The 18,442-nt window shown below is 49.8% G+C and overlaps 5 protein-coding genes across 5 annotated transcripts; 1 reads left to right on the top strand and 4 right to left on the bottom strand.

Moving 5' to 3' along the window:
- Positions 1-329: 329 nt before the first annotated feature.
- BO87DRAFT_163538 (kinesin-3 motor protein uncA) lies at positions 330-5,668 on the bottom strand. Its single transcript, XM_025618265.1, has 2 exons — positions 5,465-5,668; positions 330-5,378 (listed from the first exon to the last, which is right to left on the bottom strand). The coding sequence occupies exons 1-2, from the start codon at positions 5,520-5,522 to the stop codon at positions 511-513; spliced, it is 4,926 nt and encodes a 1,641-aa protein (XP_025483678.1). The 5' UTR covers positions 5,523-5,668; the 3' UTR covers positions 330-510.
- Positions 5,669-8,246: 2,578 nt separating this feature from the next.
- Positions 8,247-8,919, bottom strand: BO87DRAFT_383088 (uncharacterized protein; the record flags this gene model as incomplete). The annotated part of the gene is made up of 2 exons (XM_025624641.1): positions 8,247-8,662; positions 8,868-8,919. 2 exons carry the CDS (start codon positions 8,917-8,919, stop codon positions 8,247-8,249), a joined length of 468 nt encoding a protein of 155 aa, XP_025483677.1.
- Positions 8,920-9,375: 456 nt separating this feature from the next.
- On the bottom strand, positions 9,376-10,894 carry BO87DRAFT_422229 (uncharacterized protein; the record flags this gene model as incomplete). The annotated part of the gene is made up of 3 exons (XM_025627105.1): positions 9,376-9,464; positions 9,752-9,831; positions 10,881-10,894. The coding sequence occupies 3 exons, from the start codon at positions 10,892-10,894 to the stop codon at positions 9,376-9,378; spliced, it is 183 nt and encodes a 60-aa protein (XP_025483676.1).
- Positions 10,895-16,029: 5,135 nt separating this feature from the next.
- hapB (transcription activator HAP2) lies at positions 16,030-17,148 on the top strand (the record flags this gene model as incomplete). The annotated part of the gene is made up of 1 exon (XM_025619098.1): positions 16,030-17,148. The coding sequence occupies one exon, from the start codon at positions 16,030-16,032 to the stop codon at positions 17,146-17,148; it is 1,119 nt and encodes a 372-aa protein (XP_025483675.1).
- A 148-nt stretch (positions 17,149-17,296) lies between these two features.
- BO87DRAFT_163316 (uncharacterized protein) lies at positions 17,297-17,960 on the bottom strand. The gene has a single exon (XM_025618263.1). It carries the CDS (start codon positions 17,865-17,867, stop codon positions 17,445-17,447), a length of 423 nt encoding a protein of 140 aa, XP_025483674.1. The 5' UTR covers positions 17,868-17,960; the 3' UTR covers positions 17,297-17,444.
- Between the last annotated feature and the right edge of the window lie 482 nt (positions 17,961-18,442).

Below are 18,442 nucleotides of genomic sequence, written 5' to 3'. Positions count from 1 at the left end.
TTGTATATATTTCTCAATTAACTCACTCACTCTCAAGAGCAATCATCAACAAACAAATGACCTACTGCCCGCCTGCGGACAACGCCAGGTCCTCCCTTTCTTGCATCATAGCATGCATGCAGGCTGGTGTGTGTATCTGTATCTATAGTTGAAAATTTTTTTTCCAGAAAAAAAGTATGTACATGGGAGTTGATAGAGGCCGTAAGAGGCAAATTTATTCAGGGGTATCTCAAAATCAATCAAGAACGGGTGTGGAGTCGAAAGGGATGAATGATGTATGTCATGGCTCAACGAAGGAACACCAGGCCTGCCAATGGGAAACGCGATAGAAAGAAATAAACGTAGAATCTAAAGTGTATGGTTAAAAATCAAATGCTAACAGCCACCGAGAGGGTACTATATGCAAGGGCGGAAACAAAAGGTTGGTTGGTTGGGGTAGCGTCATATCACGGATCTCCATGAGACCTGTTCGACAGGTGAAAAAGTCAGCGCTTGCTGGGTCACATGAAGTTATGCATTGTGGTTTGCCATTGCTCTGGCACCGGGGCTGCTGAAATAGCTTTCATCGATCTTTAGGATCCATTCCACTTTCTGGGCCTCGGTTCGGGCCGCAAACAGGAACGTATTCTGTGCCCCGTACACTGCAAAGACGTTCGGACGACCCCGTGGAGACGTTCCCCGGTCAGATCCGGCTGCTCCTGGGCCATCGAGGAGCCGTGCGAAGTCGGGTGCATGGTCAACTCGGGAATTTCGCAGGTTGATAGCGTTGATCTCATCACCGTCGGGAACAGAATAGATATGAAGATATGGACGACGAAGCTCAACAAAACGCCGCACCCAGTGGCTGTTGGTATCATCAGGAGTCAAAAGATAGCCCGACTTCAGAGACGAATCATTCTTCGGAAGAGCTTGGACGCTGGCAACAAATCGCGGCTTCAATGATGCCTCGTCCTGAACTGAACTTCCATCATCGCTTGAAGATGACTGCTTCGCCCGCGAGGCAAAAGCCGCCCCTCCTGCAGGGGGCTCGGTATTGCTTCGGACCAGAATTGCCTCGATTGGATCGGTCTTCTTCCCCCAGAGGTCGACGTATTTCTGAAGCAATTTAGCCCTGCGGTCGGCACGCTCCTGGCTACGCAGGGGAGTTGACCGTCCGCTGCGTGGAGGTGATGCAACAAGGCTATTGGCACTCAAAGCCCCCTTAGCTGCATTCAACTCCGCGACACGTCGCCTTCGTTTGCGGGCGGCTATATAATCCCGGACAAGCGAGACTTTGCGCGGAGCCCAGGTGACCAGGAGCTCTTCGCCCTTCACATAGTCGTTTTGTGTATTCATCCGCCAGAGATCAGCCGCGCGTTTGGCGGACACCGGGCGGACGACTAGGGAAAACATGCGAACTGTGGAGTGCACAATACGCGTTGAATTGAAGAATTGTTTGAACATGGATTGAGGCCGAACGTATGTTCGGCCTTGAATCTGGAGGGTCAGGTCTATCTCAAAAGGAACGGGATCCTGCAGACGGGAAGAAAACAAATCCCATCGGAGAGTCACTTGGACACGATACTTGTCTGCAGTGACTCGATCAAGCAAGAGAGACCCGTGTAAGCTGGAGTCCCATTGTCCTATGATGGTGATATTTGATGTCCCATCCGCGTTTTCCTTCACGTTCGGCTCCTGGACGAACTTCAGCGCAACGTCTGGTGTCTGCAAGTCCTGGTCAGGGATCTTGCCCCAGGGATCTAGCAATCGCACTGAGCCCACGCGGATATTGGTGATATTATCCCACGGCAGGCTTTCAGTCGAGCTGTAAGTTAGGTTCACCAGGATCCGTCGCTGCAATCCCTGATGGAGCTGGTAAGTACCTGCATCGAGGCTGTTGCTCTGGACAACCTCAACGGGGAGATATTCTCCGGACTCCGCTAATTCGAGTACCTGCGCCCGGGCGAAAACATCATGTCTCTCTTCAGAATAAAATTCGGTCTCTGCAATACGCGGTGTTTTCCGCTTCTTGGGAGCCGGCTCGGCAGAGTCGCGCATGTCATCCCAACTAAGGAGCTTGTCCAAGTGCATTTGTGTCACCTTAGCGTAGACACAGATTTTCAGCGCGGCCGTCCGTGGACTTGACAGCGGCAAACTCATACTATGGACGCTCTCGAACCGCACAGGTGTTTCATCGAAGCCGGTGATCATTTGAGTGGTCGTAGCTCCCCCTTCGTCAGAAATTCCGGGTACAAACAATTGCGCGTGGACATCCGACCCTTCCCATTCAGCAAAGCCAATCATATCACGCATCACGACGTTGAACTTGAGAGTAGACGAAGGCGCCTGAGCCGAAGAGGGTTCCAGGGACAGCCTAATGATGCCTATGACATTTTGTGTATATGGCGAGGTAACTTCGACTGAAACGTCTTGGACTCTGGTCTCAAAGACCGCCGTGAGAGGGATATCTGCGTCACCCACCAGCGAATATTGAGGCGAACACGGCTCCGAGAAGGGGTTTTCAAGCTTGAAATGTTGGATGTAGTCTGGCCGGTCGATATACTGGTGCAATTGTCGCATAGCCTGAACGCGGCGCTGGAGCTTCTCGATAGACCATAGGTGGATGACGCATTGCTTGAAGTCAATCACACGAACTGCAACACAAGGTTTCTTGGCTTCATCTAGAACAACGTCCTCGTCTCCGGAAATGCCATTCAGTACAAGGTCGTAGGACGAGGCCATGTTATGCCCGTGGTCAATGATCGCAAACTGGAATACCACATTCTTGTCCATTATGTGGCTCATCACTTGAGCCTCCTTCAACAAAGACGCATGCTGGAGCACTTTCTCGGCCATGCGAACGTAGTTTTGCTGAGACCAGTGGCGGAAGACTGTCCTGGCGACTTCAAGCTCCCTGTCGTCCAACTTGGCAAAACCATTCTCATAGATTCTGGGTACCGGTTGGCCTAGGTCCTTCATGTGAGACTCAAAAGCTTCCTTCTGCTTTTTCAGTTGTTCTTCGAATTCTTCCTTTGCAGTTCGCAGGGCTTCCTCCATTCGAGCTTTTTCGGAGCGTAGGTCATCGACTCCCTGGGTGGAAGAGGCCTCGGCATTCCTCAACTTGTCCTGATACTCCTCTTTCTGCCGGTCCAACTGGCGCTGCATATCCTGACGCACCGATTGCAGAGTAGCCTCACCTCCATTCTGGCCGTCATTTTCGTCGTTCGGATGCGGAGTTCCCGGCATCGTGATGGCAGTGTCCAACGAGAAGTTATCGATCGTTCCATTGGACATGTACTTATCCCGCACAGGGAACGAACTGAGCGAATCGGAGTCTTCCTCGTTCTCCATTAGTCCACGACGAGTTGCCCGCACTTTCTGTACATCCTCGAACAAGGCGTCCAGCTCATCGTCAGGCATATGGGAGATTTGATCCGGCCCCAGCACCGCACTGACAGCTTCACGGCGAGCATAAAACCAATCGGATTCCCTACCACGCTGGGAGGGCATCGGGGAATCCGCTCTGCTCGAATCGCCGTCCACCTCCGAGCCTGTTTTACTCAGTGTTCGATCATGGGTTTTATTCGGTGCCGGCGAGCCCAGTTGACTTGTAGTAACGGAATGACGCAGCAAGCTCTGTTCAACTCGTTCAGCACGCGCTTCCTGGGGATGGTTGAAACGGAAGATATGAAAATCACCCAGGATAATGCGGAATCCACTCTTGAGCCGCTTCGGTTTATCGATCCGCAATCCATTCACCATGACTGCTGCGCCTTCGGTGGGAATAATGGTAACAACATTGTCCACGTTCTCAAACCTACAGTGATCGTCCAAGATTTTCGAGCCGTTCAGTCTTATTTCGACATGGCTGCCCTGGTCCATGTTTCCGACTATGGTGGTTCCCGGTTTGATGTTGTAAACGAGACACTCGGCGAGCAGCGGGTCGTCGCTCAGATTGACCAAATGTGGCATTTTCTTCGGCGTACTCAGTCCGATGAAACCTTTCTCGATGCTGATACCAAGTTCCTCCAGAGCAGACTCTCGCTCTTTGTGAATCTCTTCAGTCTTTGCCAACTTCTCCTCCCAAGTTTGATTCAGATCCTTGTAAAGCTTCTCGCTCTGGTTCAACTGTTCGACAATTTCTGCCTTGCTGACTTTCGTAACTGAACCATCCGGCTGTTGTATGGAGACGAGTTGCTTCTCTAGAGGAGTATCTGGAGGGTAATATTCTTCTGCTGGTATAGCGCCAGGAGCGCCGCCTGCTCCAGGACCTGCGGCACCACCCCCAAGTTTCGACCGGAGTTGGGCCAACTCCTCCTTTAACTCTCTGATCATTCGTGCGTTGGGGTCTTCGTTCACAACGGCATGGTTCTTGATTCGCTTCGCCGAGTCTGCATAACGGAGAGTACTGAGAGTCTCCTCGAAGTTGATGTCGGCGGGTGAAATCGCAGCAATCATTGCTGTCATGGAGTTACCTCCCAACGAGTCCTTCAACAACCATGTCAAAATAGAATCACGATACGGAACCATTGATGCGTTCTTCTTTTTGCCAGCCGCCACGTCAGCGAGAGCGGCAATGACACGACCAAGGGTCGACAGCGAACGGTTAATTTCCGCACCCTCCTTCAGTCTCGCACCGGTCGCGCCAGTAGAATTTGCTCTTTCCGAACCTGCAAGATCGACCAAACTAATGCGCGACACCTTCTCCGTATCCATAGACGTTTCCGCATCATGGCGCTTCTGTGTGAGGGTCAACGTAAACACGGCGTGGGAACGACTGGAGGTCTCGTTCATGTTTGTGGCAGCAACCGTTCTAGCCTTGTTACCCTCGTCCATCAAGTTCTCAATCTCCTCAAAAGAGCGCACTACAAGCTTGGCCAGATCCTCGACGTAGGGACCAGTCGACGGATGCTCACGGACTTTAAGGTTGCCCTTATTCGAAGGGTTGAGCAAATCACGGACTCTCTCATTGTAGATTTCAAGATACGAGACTTCCACCGTACAGCCGAGGTTCTTGTCTTGCTGGATTGTGCGAATGCGCTCGAACATATCCTGACAAATTCTCGGAATCACACCGTACTCTTTGCCGTAACCCATCATGGAATACGATTTTCCGGAACCCGTCTGACCGTAGGCGAAGATACAGTTGTTGTAACCCTGGAAGGCATTGTCTAGTAGCGGTACACCCAAGTCGAGGAAGAGGTTATCCTGGCTCGCAAAATTCGGGGCATTTTTGTCGAAAGACCAATACGATCTGTCGAAGGCGAATGACTTTGGTCCTCCATCCCCGCCTTTCCCTCCACCTGCCTTGCGGGCTTTATCATCGGCGCCCGGTGGAGTGGAAAGGACGGTTTGGTTGTCTTTCATTTGAACAATACATTTTGCACCACGGTCGATTTCTAGAATGCGGGAAGAAGACACCGGAGTCAGTCCAGTCTAGGAGTGGGGGGGCTTGGTCGCATTTCCAATGCCACAAGTCACTCACCTCTGCTGTTGAAAGGCCGCACTCTCACCACCACCTTGATATTTCCTCCACCAGCCATGTTTGCTTCCTCCCCATACACCTGGGTCCGATCGCCTGGTTTCGCGTGTTCGAAAGAAGGATCGCAAGGGGGTGAACCGACACCAGCGAAAAAACGCGAGTCGCGAACGCTACGAGGAGCGCCGCTCTATCGGATAGTGCAAGCTGATGTGTTCCTTGTTGGCGGCAGTTGGATCAATGCTAGTTGAAATATTGTAGTAAAGTGTTACTGGCGAATTGACGGTCTGAAACGGATGTCAACAAAGACGTCATGTATATCGGGGGGGGTTCTGCGGGCGGACAATCCGGCGCGTTCTAAAGGGGGAAAATCACGATGATAACGGGAGCGGTGGGAGTTGACGGTCGTCTGTAGCGCAACCAGACCGCTAGAAGATGTTGCCAGGATCGTCTGGGTCGAGCAGAAGGTGAAGGGATTGGAAATGAGGAGGCGGAAGATAGGCCGACTCGGTCGCTCTCGCTCTCTCCTTGCCCCAAGCACGGGGAAAAGCCACATGAGGGATCGAAAGGGCGGGTTCGAGGCGGATCACGTAAGCAGTCCCGTGTCCCATGTCAGCCAATCAGCAGCCCCGGTATTTACTCCGGACTCATCAAGCCTCTTCATGGTCCCTTTCCTGCCACTGAGTGGATGCTCTCTCTCGGTCCTCATTCACCCTGCACGGTTATGCAGGCACACTTTTCTCCATCGGCCTGCTCAAGCTCCTGATTCGCTTCAGAGGACATAAAGTATCTGATCGATCTTGAGATTCAAGAAGCAGTGGCTCTGCAATAGGTCCCCCGGTGACGGTTCTGCAGCAAGCTTCTCCGCCCGGTTCCAGTAATTCCATCCACTAATTAGCAGGGCCAGAGGTTGGTAGTCTAGTACTTCTTAGATAGGATTTGATAGATCCAAACATTAACTCTGGAACATCTCTGCTGGCTATCGTCCTCCTTCGCTACAGATTATATAAGTACGGGGTTACATGCGGGTGCCGGTGCTATAGCCTCTTCCGCTCTCCAGCACAGTCTGCCTCCCCTCGTCCAGAGCCATGGTACACATCCGCTGTCATATAGATAAGAATATGAGCTCGAGAAAAGCCACATTTTCTTGTCTGCCCACCATTCTCACACGGCGAAACAAGGATATTATTGAGCGATCATTTGCTTCCTACATAGAAGCCTCTAGACCAGTCCAGCTCCTAAACCAAAATAACTTCCTCTCCATTTGATTAACCCATCCAAATTCCTTCTCTCACACCCACACAGTAGTTCTAATATCCATCCAGCCAGGCGCGTTTGCATAGCCCATGTTTTAAATAACCCCGCATTATCGAAAGTTCTTCGGGCACCACCCATGTATTATTAATCGGTATAAACTTTCCACGGCTGGAAAACCAAGGGTGGATGGGAGCCCAATCGGCCTATCTGCATACACGAGGAGCAGCTACCCGGAACCCTGCTGACATCGCTTAGTAGTATGGCACAGGCGACCATGAAATTCCCAGTTGATTCCCAGCACTGCCACATCTCTAATCGCACTGTATCTGGGAAGGAAAATCGACGCCCATTTTGGAAGAATAGGATTCTGACTTTAGCTTGGTTTCGTTCGGATGCGTTTGCGTTTGTCTCAGGATGTCACGCGTGAAGCCACGGTTTTGTATGAAGTTCGCATGTCGGGGAACCTAGTTGATTGAGTTTTAGCCTTTCTCTCTCGCCGAGGTTTTGTAGTATGTCGCTGGTTGTTGCGTTCATATAGCATCCCACTATCGCCGATAATAGTCTGCCACAAAACCTCTCTAAAAGGTATTTTGATACTTCTGAGCAATTTATAGCGAGTACCGGACGACGGGATAGCCTAGTATATTGGGTGATGATGGTGGTGGGTAGGTTTTGGTCGAGGACTGCACGAACAACTGGCAGTCTGCGGTGGACCGGAAGATGGACCTGTAAGACATGGCCATGTAGCCAGCGGAAAGTGTCGGTGTCAATCAACTTATGACGAAAGACAGTGTTGGTACCCAATCAGTGCCAGTTCTTTGTTAACGGGTGTACATAGGCCATAGAAAATATGTATCTCATAGGTAGGAAGGTACATTGGTACCTAAGTGCCCAACTGGGAGGGTTTGGGGGATGGGACCACCACGGTCTTACTACTGCCAGTGTACATTAAAAAAGTCTTTCGCTTGTTCCGCAGAAAAAGTGCCGTTAAAGTCTTTTCTTGAATGAGATAAAGTTATCCCAGGCCGGAGTGTCTGTTTTGGAAGATTCCTTGTTACATCGTTGATATGGTTTCTTCTCTTATTTTATCCGCCGGCTGGGCCCAGCAGTAGGAATAGCGACGGAGACTCCCCCGCTCTCTTTTTGACTTCAACGTTAGTGTGTCGTTTATTACTCGTTACTGGCTTGATGTCAAGCCTATAATGTGCGACAGATTTGTGTTCTCCAAGCCGTGGGTACTTTGTCCGTCATACCTGTTGTGCATGGGACGCAAAGAGCGTATACCTATCGAATCTTACCGAGCAATACGCAAAAAAGTGGGAGCCTGCCCTGTTATCAGCAGGTAATCGAGATTGGTGAGTGATTAAATTGTCACGAAGGAATCTGTTTAGTGAGTGAATTAGAGCAATCTGTAATTTCGGGGTTTCCGACAACAGTGTCATGAAATCCGAACGCCAGCTCAGAGAAAATCACGAAATACAGCGCTTAAGGAGGTGGCCGTCCATGTGACAAGAAATTGGCGCACTGGATTTCATCTGATAAACAGATTGCTATCAATTTCCAGGCTGCCTAATGGGTTTCCCAGAAGAGCTGGTGGTGACAGATCGTAACGCAGGAATACGCCCCAAAAGGACCGAGACTGCATGGCCTGGTTTGAATCAAGGCCACGGTAGCCAATTAACGAGGTGCAGTAGCAGCATCCGTCACATTGAGAAATTGCCCTATTGAGGAGCGAGAGGGCGTACGGATGTCTTATTGGGTGCTCGCACTGGACGAGATCTTCCTGTCCATTCCTTTGCCCCTTGCAAAGGCCAGGGCTACCGCTGTTTAACCTGGCCATTCGCTGTGTGATGTTATGACATCGGTCTGATGATAGCAATGTGTAAGGGGCCCTTTGAGTGTTCACAGGCCGTGCTCCTGAGGCCTCCACTGCATACATGAGACAACCTGGGTTGGCGTAAAATTGGTTTCATTCGAGGACTGTAACCGGTATTCAGTCCGCAGATAGCGTCAACTGGTCTAGGCAAGCTCCGTAAGCCACGTCGTCCACTGCGTAGCCGCTGATCTTATGGATGGGACGGCACAGAACGTAAGGTCAGGGGACAACAGCTATCGTAAAGCCCCGCGCTTTGCGACGGACTTTGATACTTACAACCCCGACGCAACCAAAGACCGTGAAGAATCTGCTTCTCCTTGCGTCCCATCTTCGGTTCTTTATTCGATTGATCAGTCGCCGGTCAATGCTGAGAATGCTCTTATACCTCGGAGGACAGCCGAGCAAGCCATATCATGAGATCTGCACATGATTGTCTTGGAGAAGATGTATCCCACGGAGGTAAATGACGTTCACAGACCGTTTGTGAGAGCATGTCGCAGGACATTTCAAAAGGGGTGTAATGCCCTTTAGCTGCTGGCGGAGCACAGGTATGCCCCGTGATCATTATGACAGCAAATTTTCAGTAAAAGTCGATAACCATACCTTCTTGGCTTGTTTTTCCAAACAACCCGTTTGTATTGTCATGGATGAAGTGCGCTTGCAACCCACCCCTGTTGTTGTGTTGGTTAATCTGCTTCTCCATAGTTGATCATGGCGCATACGTGAGTATAGGGGCCCCGAATGCTACCCTAGGTCTCTCAAGCTCTGGACACTCCCACATATCCTAGAACCAAAGTGGCAAGGTGCTCTTGGCTGCCAGGAGAATGAGCTTCAAGTACGGATCAGTAAGCTTGTAGTAGTGATTGACCGAGTCTATGTCACTTGAGATCGTTAGCTGTCACATCAAGCGCCTCCGGGTTGAATGATACTGCTAGAAAAGTCTGGATTAAAGGTCATACATATTACTGGTGCACTTAGTGCAACACTGGGTTCACTCGCATGGGGTTGCAATAGGAATTATGTGGAAGGCAATTTCCAGCCACGAAGAAAATCGGTCGATATCGGTCTTCATGCGTTCTTTAACTGCAAGCCATATAGTCACCTAAGTTGGAAAGTAAAGTAGGAGGCCAGAAGAGATGAGACAAACGAGCTATACTTACTCCGTAGGAGCAGGAACTCGAAAGCAACGCTTACCAGGTTGGACGATGTACACATCAAAAGGCAGCCGCCTAGTTGTTCACTGAGAGAGGTTAGCTTGTAGCACATAACAATTGATGATAGGATATATTGCTTGAAGCGTGTTCATCACACGGAAGACATATAAGTTACCATAAGGATGCCCCATCATCGAGGGGAGGCAAGCGAGTTCATTCGTAGATGAATATGTAGATAGAGGTTCCCGGTGGAATGGTTAGTGGGACCTTTACAAAGCCTCGGCGCCTGTTAGTGCCTTAGGCTGTGACATGGTACTTCCACGGACCGCACTGCCTTCCGATACAACTACAATTTTACGGAAAATCTGAAAGAGAATTGACACAAGAAATACGTAATTGGTCATTTAGAAAAGTATAGATCAGGCTAAAACAACGTCTCTGAGCGACAGAGACAAGGATATCCTCCTAGATCAGATCGCCGACGCATTCCTATAACATTGCACATCAAAACGAGCCTGCCGGAGGGGGATAGAAAATAAAAGAATTTCTGAATTCATACTGAAATGTCGACGAGGAGCGGTGTGGCGGGGAAAGGCTAGTTGACTTTGACGTCAGATGGCTCGAGCTTCCCCCATGACAGTCAGTGCTGAGAGAGTTCGACCGACCCAAATTACGGACGTTCCATATACATGCCGTAATCGCGTTTCCGTTCACGTATGTTTGTACGGACCGCATACGCGATGGGCTGTATTTAGATACGCCGGTACTTGCCGCCTTCCGCGCAGTCCATTCAGGTGAGAAGAGCAAGAGAACCTAGCAAAACAAGACAATTGGAGGTTATTGTTGCTGCTATATAACCTGCCAATCTGAGGAACCTGCTCCTCTGGGTTTAAAAGAATTTCATAAGGTCTATTGTGATGGTTTAGTTGAGGCAAGATCATGAAAGTGCACAGATAAATTGTGAGACTGATGAGTCTCCATCCGAAGACCCAAGCGGTCAAGCTTCCAACACGTGGAGTGGAACAGATCGACGCCCAATCTGCTTTGCCATCGTGCCGGTCAGTCTTCAAGAAGGGAACCCATTCTGATAGTAGACTACTCTATAGATCCTCCTTTCGCTTAGATCTGTACGTACTTCTTGACAGCCATTATGACTGTGGGATGGATAAGAAGTCCGTATCTCGGAAGAAGAAAGAGAGACTTTCGTCATGGCTACGACACGTGCAAGGCCCTTGGTCTTAGTAGCGTCTATAAGGCTTTTCTTGTGCAACATGCAACTTATGACTTAGATAATACCATGGTAATTTTATTCAATCTAATCTACTGTGACGGTCAAATACCATTTCGCCTGCCTTTCTCTCGTCAAATTAAGTAGACTCAATGGCTTAGTCCCTCGAATTCACCTTAAATATACTGGGACATGGATACCAGTTCACTACAACCCGAAAAAAGAAAACAGGCGGCTTAATCCGCAGTATTCAATCTGCGGTAGGCTACTCGTACATCTGGGTAATATACCATTTTCACTGTGTAAATCTAATAACGCTAATACTTGATGAGAGGTCTCTGTAAGTCACTTGACCTCAGAAACACTACGAAGAGGGATGCTAGTGTCGCTTCATTAATTTCCCAGCTTTTGTATTAGTTCAACATTTGTAGTAAACAGCTGAGGTTTAGTAGTACTATATCAGTAGCCAAGAGATTTGCACAATGGTAGTAAGTAGTGAGGGATGTCGGATACGATGATAAATATATATATCGAGTCATCCTACTACATTAATTGATGCTTTATTTAGTAGTCCCGCTAAAAGTATATATAGTCCACATAGGTCGCAATCTCGGGAAATGAATTATAGGTGGCTAATCTTCTTCTGCAAGATGGGCAGACTGGCCACTGTGACTTTATTCCATTTACAAATTATGCAGAGAAGCATTAACAATTACTGTGTTGAGTCGAAGACATCAATGTCGCTCATTTCATACCGGCTGATATTTGCCCGCTATCTACCTGCCACAAGGGAAATGGAGATTCCCAGGGAGTCTTACCTAGATTGGTCATATAACCGAGGCTGGCCGTGGCTTCGATTGACTCCGCTGACGTTTGGGGGTATTCAACGCGTACGTAAGAAAAGCAAGAATCGAGCCGCGCTTCCTGCGTAGAACAACAATGTGATCCCATGGCAAGAAACTGCATTGTGCATTAGTAAAGTGTCAGTCAGTGTGATAGCACGGCGCTTGTCTTCCTTCCTTTTCTTTTCTTTTTCTTTTTAATTTTAAATTTCATCTTAAAACTTTTTTTTTTTGTTTTATTTATTATATTTTATATTATTATTATTTCTTCCAATCCTACCTGTCTACTTCATTCAGCCCGTTCCCTGTTTTTGTTTTTTATGCTTCGCGTCTCGAGGTGGCATCTGCGTTTGTTGCGCATTGAGCCGTTTCACCTTATTCTTTCGTTTTCTACTCCGTAAGGCCGAGCACAAAAATCCGCGTAAGAAGAACAGCCTTTCTTACTGCTTTTCCCGTCCAGGGTGGGGGGGGAACAACAACGCAAGTAGGAGAAAAAGTAAGAATAGAAGAAATGATGAAAGACAGCGATTGCAAATCGAAGCCAGTCACATAAGCCATCTGGTTAATGTAAAAGCATGATTCGCAAAACAAAACCAAAGAAAGCCCAGCTGGACCAATGGGGGGTGGCTGGTCGAGCTGACCTTGGGTCATACAGGTTTTATTCCCGAGGGCGATTCGCCAGATTTGGGTTGCACATGATGAACATCACGAATTCGGGATGGCCGGATGCTTTGCATAGTAAGTAGTTATGATGGGTGGTTAGCTTAGATAAGAAATGATTATTTTTTTTTTTTTTAATTATATTTATTTTTTTACTTTAATTTTTTATTATTTATTTTCGGGGTTTAGATGTAATTTTAAGAACACGGGTGAGAATTGAGGGTGAGATGTGATACTCTTACTCAACCCATTGTCAATTTCCCCCAAACGAGTTGGGAAATTGGAGAAAGAGAGAGAGAAAGAGAGGGAAGGGGGAGGGGATGGGGGGTGAGGGAATAGTGGAGGTTGGTTTTGTGATAGAGAGTGAAGAACCGAGATTGAGCAAGCTGGGCCCGGCGGCACGGAGAGACAGAGAGAGAAAAGAACTAAGTCCTCGACCCCAAAGTTTCCCGGCCATCCACCACCATCCACCATCCCATCATCATCTCACCTTGTAAAAAAAGGCTGGTACTCAAGGAAAAAAAAAGATGTGGAAAGATACCATACAAGACGTATGATACAATGACCATACAAGACGGGAGTAAAATACACGCCATACCCAATAGGGCAAAGAGCGCAGACGCTAAGTGGAGCGAACCCTGGGGTCGATACCGGACAGTATGGTCGTGGCCTTTGTTGGTCTGAATCCTCGCCGCCTTGTCCGCTAACGAGCTGCCGAGCCACTCAGCTACCCTCTGAGCGCGTCCGGTACAAATGCCCCATCGCTCGCCCCTTCTTCTCGCTGCGGCTTTCTCTCTCTGCTCCCTCTCGTTGGTCATCCAACCTCTCCAGTCCTTGCGTGCCCTCCAGTCAACAACGTCGGACTGTCCTGGCTGCGCAGAGCCCATTGGTTTCCTCCCAATTTGTTTTTTTTCCTACTCGCTGCTTGCTTGGGCTGGCTTCAGATTAACCCGTCTGCTCTTGTCCAACCCAATCACTGCCCGCCTTTCCCTTCCTTCCCACCCCATCCGCTTCACTCTCGTGATTGATCATTTTCCATCCTCCCTTTCTGTCATTACCACGGTTGTGGTCGAATCATCATCTAAGGTACGTTTTTAGCCATCTTATACTATCTACTACCTACTGCTGCTTCTGCTGCCCCTTGCTCAACTTTGTATTTTTTCCTATTTTGTGATTGCATACTTTATTTTGACGCGCGCCCAATCATTTGTATTCTTTGTTGTACCGAGGCCGGATCTTCACAATTCATTGGAGGTTCTCCCTCCCTCACTCACTCTCTTCTTTCCCACCCCCGCTCCATCAGTTGTCTGTTACTTCCATTGTTTGTCTGGTGCATCTGCTTTCTGCTGTCCAAACATCTAGTAGCTATGACCATAAGCTACAGCCCTCTCCACTGATTCTAGTCTATTTTTGGTCTTTTGTATTATTCCTTTTGAATTCTTTGCTTTGTTCTCCGAACCACTCCACTTTTTGATTTTATTTTTAAGTTCCCGTTTATTCTATTCGCTCTATTTCTGTGGTTTATTCTTATGCATACGCCCTTCTGTTTTCCATATACCCATATACCCCTCCATCATTGTGTTTTTATCATTTCCCATTTGGTTTTGCCGCTTCGGTCGCGGATCAACCCGGGCCGGACTGACATCAGCGGCAGCCTACCGTGCGGTGAAAGAAACGGACCTTCCCTTTTGCCTGTCCGCCTTTCTCTCGTTGGCAGAGCTTCGTCGCGTTGCCATCGCCCCGCGAATCATCACAGGTTCCTTCCTTCCCTCGTGACTGAAAGCCCTCGTCAAATCATTACAACGAGTCGCCTTTCTGTGTTGCTCTGCATTGGAGGCTTTTCTGCCACCTGCGGAGAATAACCCTTGATAAAGGTAATTAACCTTTTCAAACCACGAGGCAAGCCCGCCTGTTGTTGTTCTTGGCTCCCTCTCTGGCCGCGGCCCGCAAACCGCGACAGCGCTGTGATTCCCTACTGCCCACCCTCCTGCTGCTCCTTTCCCCCCCCAAAAGTTATGGCTGGCGTTACCCACCCTCAAAAGCAAATCAAACCATTGGATTTAGTGTCGCATGTACTCTAAGTACTGCACGCAAGACCCTCTGCGACTCCTCCTATCATCCCCGGTCCCTGTGAGCTTCTGCTATGGCTTATGCATTGTTATGTTTTCTTGTCGCGTTTCAGTTGCAACCCCGACTCCCCGCCCCATGATGGCCCAATCATCACGCGTCAATCCTTGCCTTTGCCCTTCTCTGACAGCTATCTAACACCATGACCTGTCAATAGGCGCGCATCCGATTTTCTACGGTCGGAGACTGCAGAATAGCTCCTCCGTCACGGCTGTTTGATTTCCTGTTTTCAAGTGCCGTTTTTGCGCGCGCGCGCAAAACTCCGCCTACCCTTGTTTGGGGTCGCGAGTGCGTCGCTTTTGAACAAGGTATGTTGCCGGCTGCATCATGATTCCACTTGCCAACGCATACATCCTTCAGCCCTGAAAAGACTAAACCGCCACGATGTTTACCCCCCTCCTACGTTACCCCCCACCACCATCAAATTGACAGTTCCTACCCCCTTCCCCCCCCTCTCTCCTCCAATCGTGACAGCGCACAAATCAGGAGCCGAAAGTTTCGGGATGGTGGGAAAGATAGATGCTAATAGTCTTTTGTAGTCCACTGAGCCGTGCAAGCCCCTCTCAGGCGTACCCTGACGACAGCGTCGAGTGGCATTATAGTTCGGGAGACCGCGGACCAGGATAATTCCAAACTCCCGGGCCCAGGCGAACTAACTCACCAGGTTGCTCTAGCACCGCCTCATACGAACGTGGCCAAGCAGCCTGACGAATTTAGGAACTGAGCAGCATTACCCAGGTAGCCTGCCAGTTGTCGTCTCCTTATACTGCGTAGTCTTGGTGTCTGTGATAGACTTGAGCGCCATTATCAAGAAGATCGCGCTTTGTCTGACAACGCATCAAGTGCGACATCTTGTCGAGGACATCCTGGTTCCCTGCATCGAAGCCCAACCACGTTACACTTGGAGGCGGACGTAAGATTTCCACAAAAAGACGCAGAACCTCCGGAAAAAGCGGGCTGAAGCATTTCGGCAAACAAGCGTTCACCTTTGGGCGAATTTTCTTGACGCCAGAAGTTGATGAGTAGGTGTATTGGCAAAACAAAAACAGAGGTACGCGCCCCCGGTGTAAGCGCCCTTCCTCTGTTCCCATCCAACCCCCACCCGCAATCCAGTGACCGTTTGGCGCTGCGCTCCATGCTGACACTATGAACCAGAGCCTGCAGACTTTCGCAGTTCACTCGTCGAATCAGTAAACAACCGCCTTTCCTTTGTGCACGACGGTGATATTGTCAAGTGCAACTGTGTTGTTGACAACCTATCATTCTCCCTTATTTTCGCCACTTCGGTCTCAGACGAGTGAAATCCCTTGGGATTGGCCCATCTTTGGCCGTATTATTGGTCCTAGACTCCTGGTTCCTGACAGCCAGGGTACTCCAATCACGACTCTAATTGGAAGCCTGACGGTAAACCCCGTCGCAGCTCCATGATGGAATACCCGCCGCAGTATCAACAGCCTCATGGCCAGCATCCCCACGCCTCTTCCCACATCACTGCCCCGTATCAGACGGCTCCTCAAAATGCTGGGTCCACGGTGGGGTCGATGACTTCTCCCACCAACCCTCAAGCGCACATGCAACAAGCTCACGCTACACATCAAGCGTCACCAATTGTTCCCTCACAATCTCATTATCAGCCTGCACAAAATGCCCCGGGCTCTGTACATCAGCAAATGAACTTCCCTCAGTCGTATGGAGTCACCACGGCGATGCCACAAACGTATGGTATCTCCCCTACGCAAGCGGCCGCAATGGCCACCGCTGCAGCATCGGGCCAATTCTATCCTCTACATCAAGATTCGATGGCTGGCCAAATGGCTCCTGGTCCCCGCGGATCGCCGCGCATGGCTGGGGTGCAGGTCAAGAGTGACCGCAATCCTCGTTCTCCACCCCAGATTCCTGGCCAGATGCCATCGATGGGATCCCAGGTACAGGTGTCCCAGAACGCCCAGATGCAGCAACGTCGCATGAGCCATGTCAGTAGCCCACATGTTCAGAATGCCCAACCACTTATCAACCATGCCGGCCGGCCTTCGGTGCCCCCATCTATGCCGCCACCACCTCAGCCGCCTGTCCAGCAGAGCCAACCTTCGCCGGATATGGTCGCTGGCGCCGCTGAGGAATCGCCGTTATACGTGAACGCGAAGCAGTTTCATCGCATCCTGAAACGACGAGTGGCTCGCCAAAAACTGGAGGAGCAATTGCGGCTCACGTCCAAGGGCCGTAAGCCATATCTGCACGAATCGCGTCACAACCATGCCATGCGCCGCCCTCGTGGTCCGGGCGGGCGATTCTTAACGGCTGACGAAGTGGCTGCTATGGAGAAGAAGCAAGCATCCGGATCTACGACCTCTGGGCTTGAAGCCGCTGATGATAATGCGGTGAAACCTCCTGGCGATAACCCGCCTTCTGCACAGAAACGAAAATCAAGTGATGTCAACGATGACACCATCAACTCGTCTAAAAAGACGAAAACCAGTGCGAAACCGAGCACTAGTGCGGACGAAAGCGAGAACGAATCTGCTGAGCTGTCCGACGAGGATGGTTGAGCGGTACCTTACTCCAGGATCGTCTTGCGAAAATCCTGCTTACCCACAATAGCCCTTTATGATGGATGGATGTCTGGAATTTCTTTTACCCCCGTCTTCCTTGACCTTTACTCCCCGCAGCGAGCGACGCGCAACTGCCCCATCTTCTCTCGTACTTATTGACGTCATTCCCACCTCCCTCTGGTTTCGTCGGAAACGCCTCGTTTCATCCGTTTGAAACTTTTATGTCTGTTTATATTGTTATGCTGGCACGAAGTATTATTACTATTTTCCTATTTCCTTTCATCTAACGATGTTCAGCCTGCTAGGATTGCATGTATGAGATGATTATGTTTTGTTATTTTCTTTTTCATTTCTCGGGATGGTGCACGATTCTCAAACTCATGAATTGTTACGTTCGTCCCACTGTCGATGCTGCATGACCCGGTCTCTAATACCTGAAGGTCGTGGTTTTCACAGCTGGCGGCAGCCTTCTTATATGTCTTCTCGTCAAGCTCCCTTGTCGACAAGCAACTCAATGTCATTGGCAACTTTGGTGTACTGTGTCTCTTCTTCCCCTGTGCCTGAGTCCGCCGCTTTGATCCGGATCCGTTCTTTTGCGTCGTGCTTCGGGCCTTGGTTGGTATTAGATTGAAGCCCATCGCTGGTAAAATTAAACCCCGAGGTTGGGTGGCGCGGCGACAGAGCCTACATCCCTTGGCGGTGCGTGGTGCATGCATGTCTTGGTTCGGTGTCGCGTATTTGCCCAGCAAAAGTCGAAACACTGGGCACTGTCCGACGGTCGCCTTTCTCTGGGAATTTGTTTGGAAATGGAACGTTCCCGACTGGAGAATTCGACGACGGTCTTCATTCCGTGCATTTCATGGAACGCCCCGATTGACTGTTTGTGCCATTGGGGTAGTGCATGAATGTGACTCGGGATCTTTCCGTCTTCGGTGCGGCTGCGAGGCCCCATGCGATGCCACTCTCTTTGAATCTGCATCGACGAGTGTGGTCTGACATGCGAGGCTGTGGTGGTCTTGGGCTGTCACAGCCGATGCTTGTTTTCCTCCTGCCCTTCTCTGTTGCCCCCTTTGATGCCTCGTTTGATATATTACCCTGATCTTCTACGGATGATTCCCCTACTAGTCGTGTACAAATATCAAGACATACTTGGCGAACTCGTTCTTAGTCGTGCTTGCCTTGTTCTCGTGGCCTGACCTTAGAGCAGGTCCCTACGGTGTGAGTGCTTTGAGTAGAACAGAGTTAGCAGGCCGCGAGTCTTCACTTTGCCTCGGATGAAGTAAGAGGGGAG

The sequence above is a fragment of the Aspergillus neoniger genome (assembly GCF_003184625.1).
Source record: "Aspergillus neoniger CBS 115656 unplaced genomic scaffold BO87scaffold_4, whole genome shotgun sequence".
NCBI classification, from domain to species: domain Eukaryota; kingdom Fungi; phylum Ascomycota; class Eurotiomycetes; order Eurotiales; family Aspergillaceae; genus Aspergillus; species Aspergillus neoniger.
This window is presented reverse-complemented; position numbering and strand designations above follow the sequence as displayed.

Excerpts from the sequence above, each read along its gene's own strand:
- BO87DRAFT_163538 (XM_025618265.1), bottom strand. The coding sequence starts at position 5,522 with ATGGCTGGTGGAGGAAATATCAAGGTGGTGGTGAGAGTGCGGCCTTTC. Across the intron at positions 5,379-5,464 it reads GCGGCCTTTCAACAGCAGAG|AAATCGACCGTGGTGCAAAA; the intron begins GTGAGTGACTTG and ends CCCGCATTCTAG.
- BO87DRAFT_163316 (XM_025618263.1), bottom strand. The coding sequence starts at position 17,867 with ATGCATGCACCACGCACCGCCAAGGGATGTAGGCTCTGTCGCCGCGCC.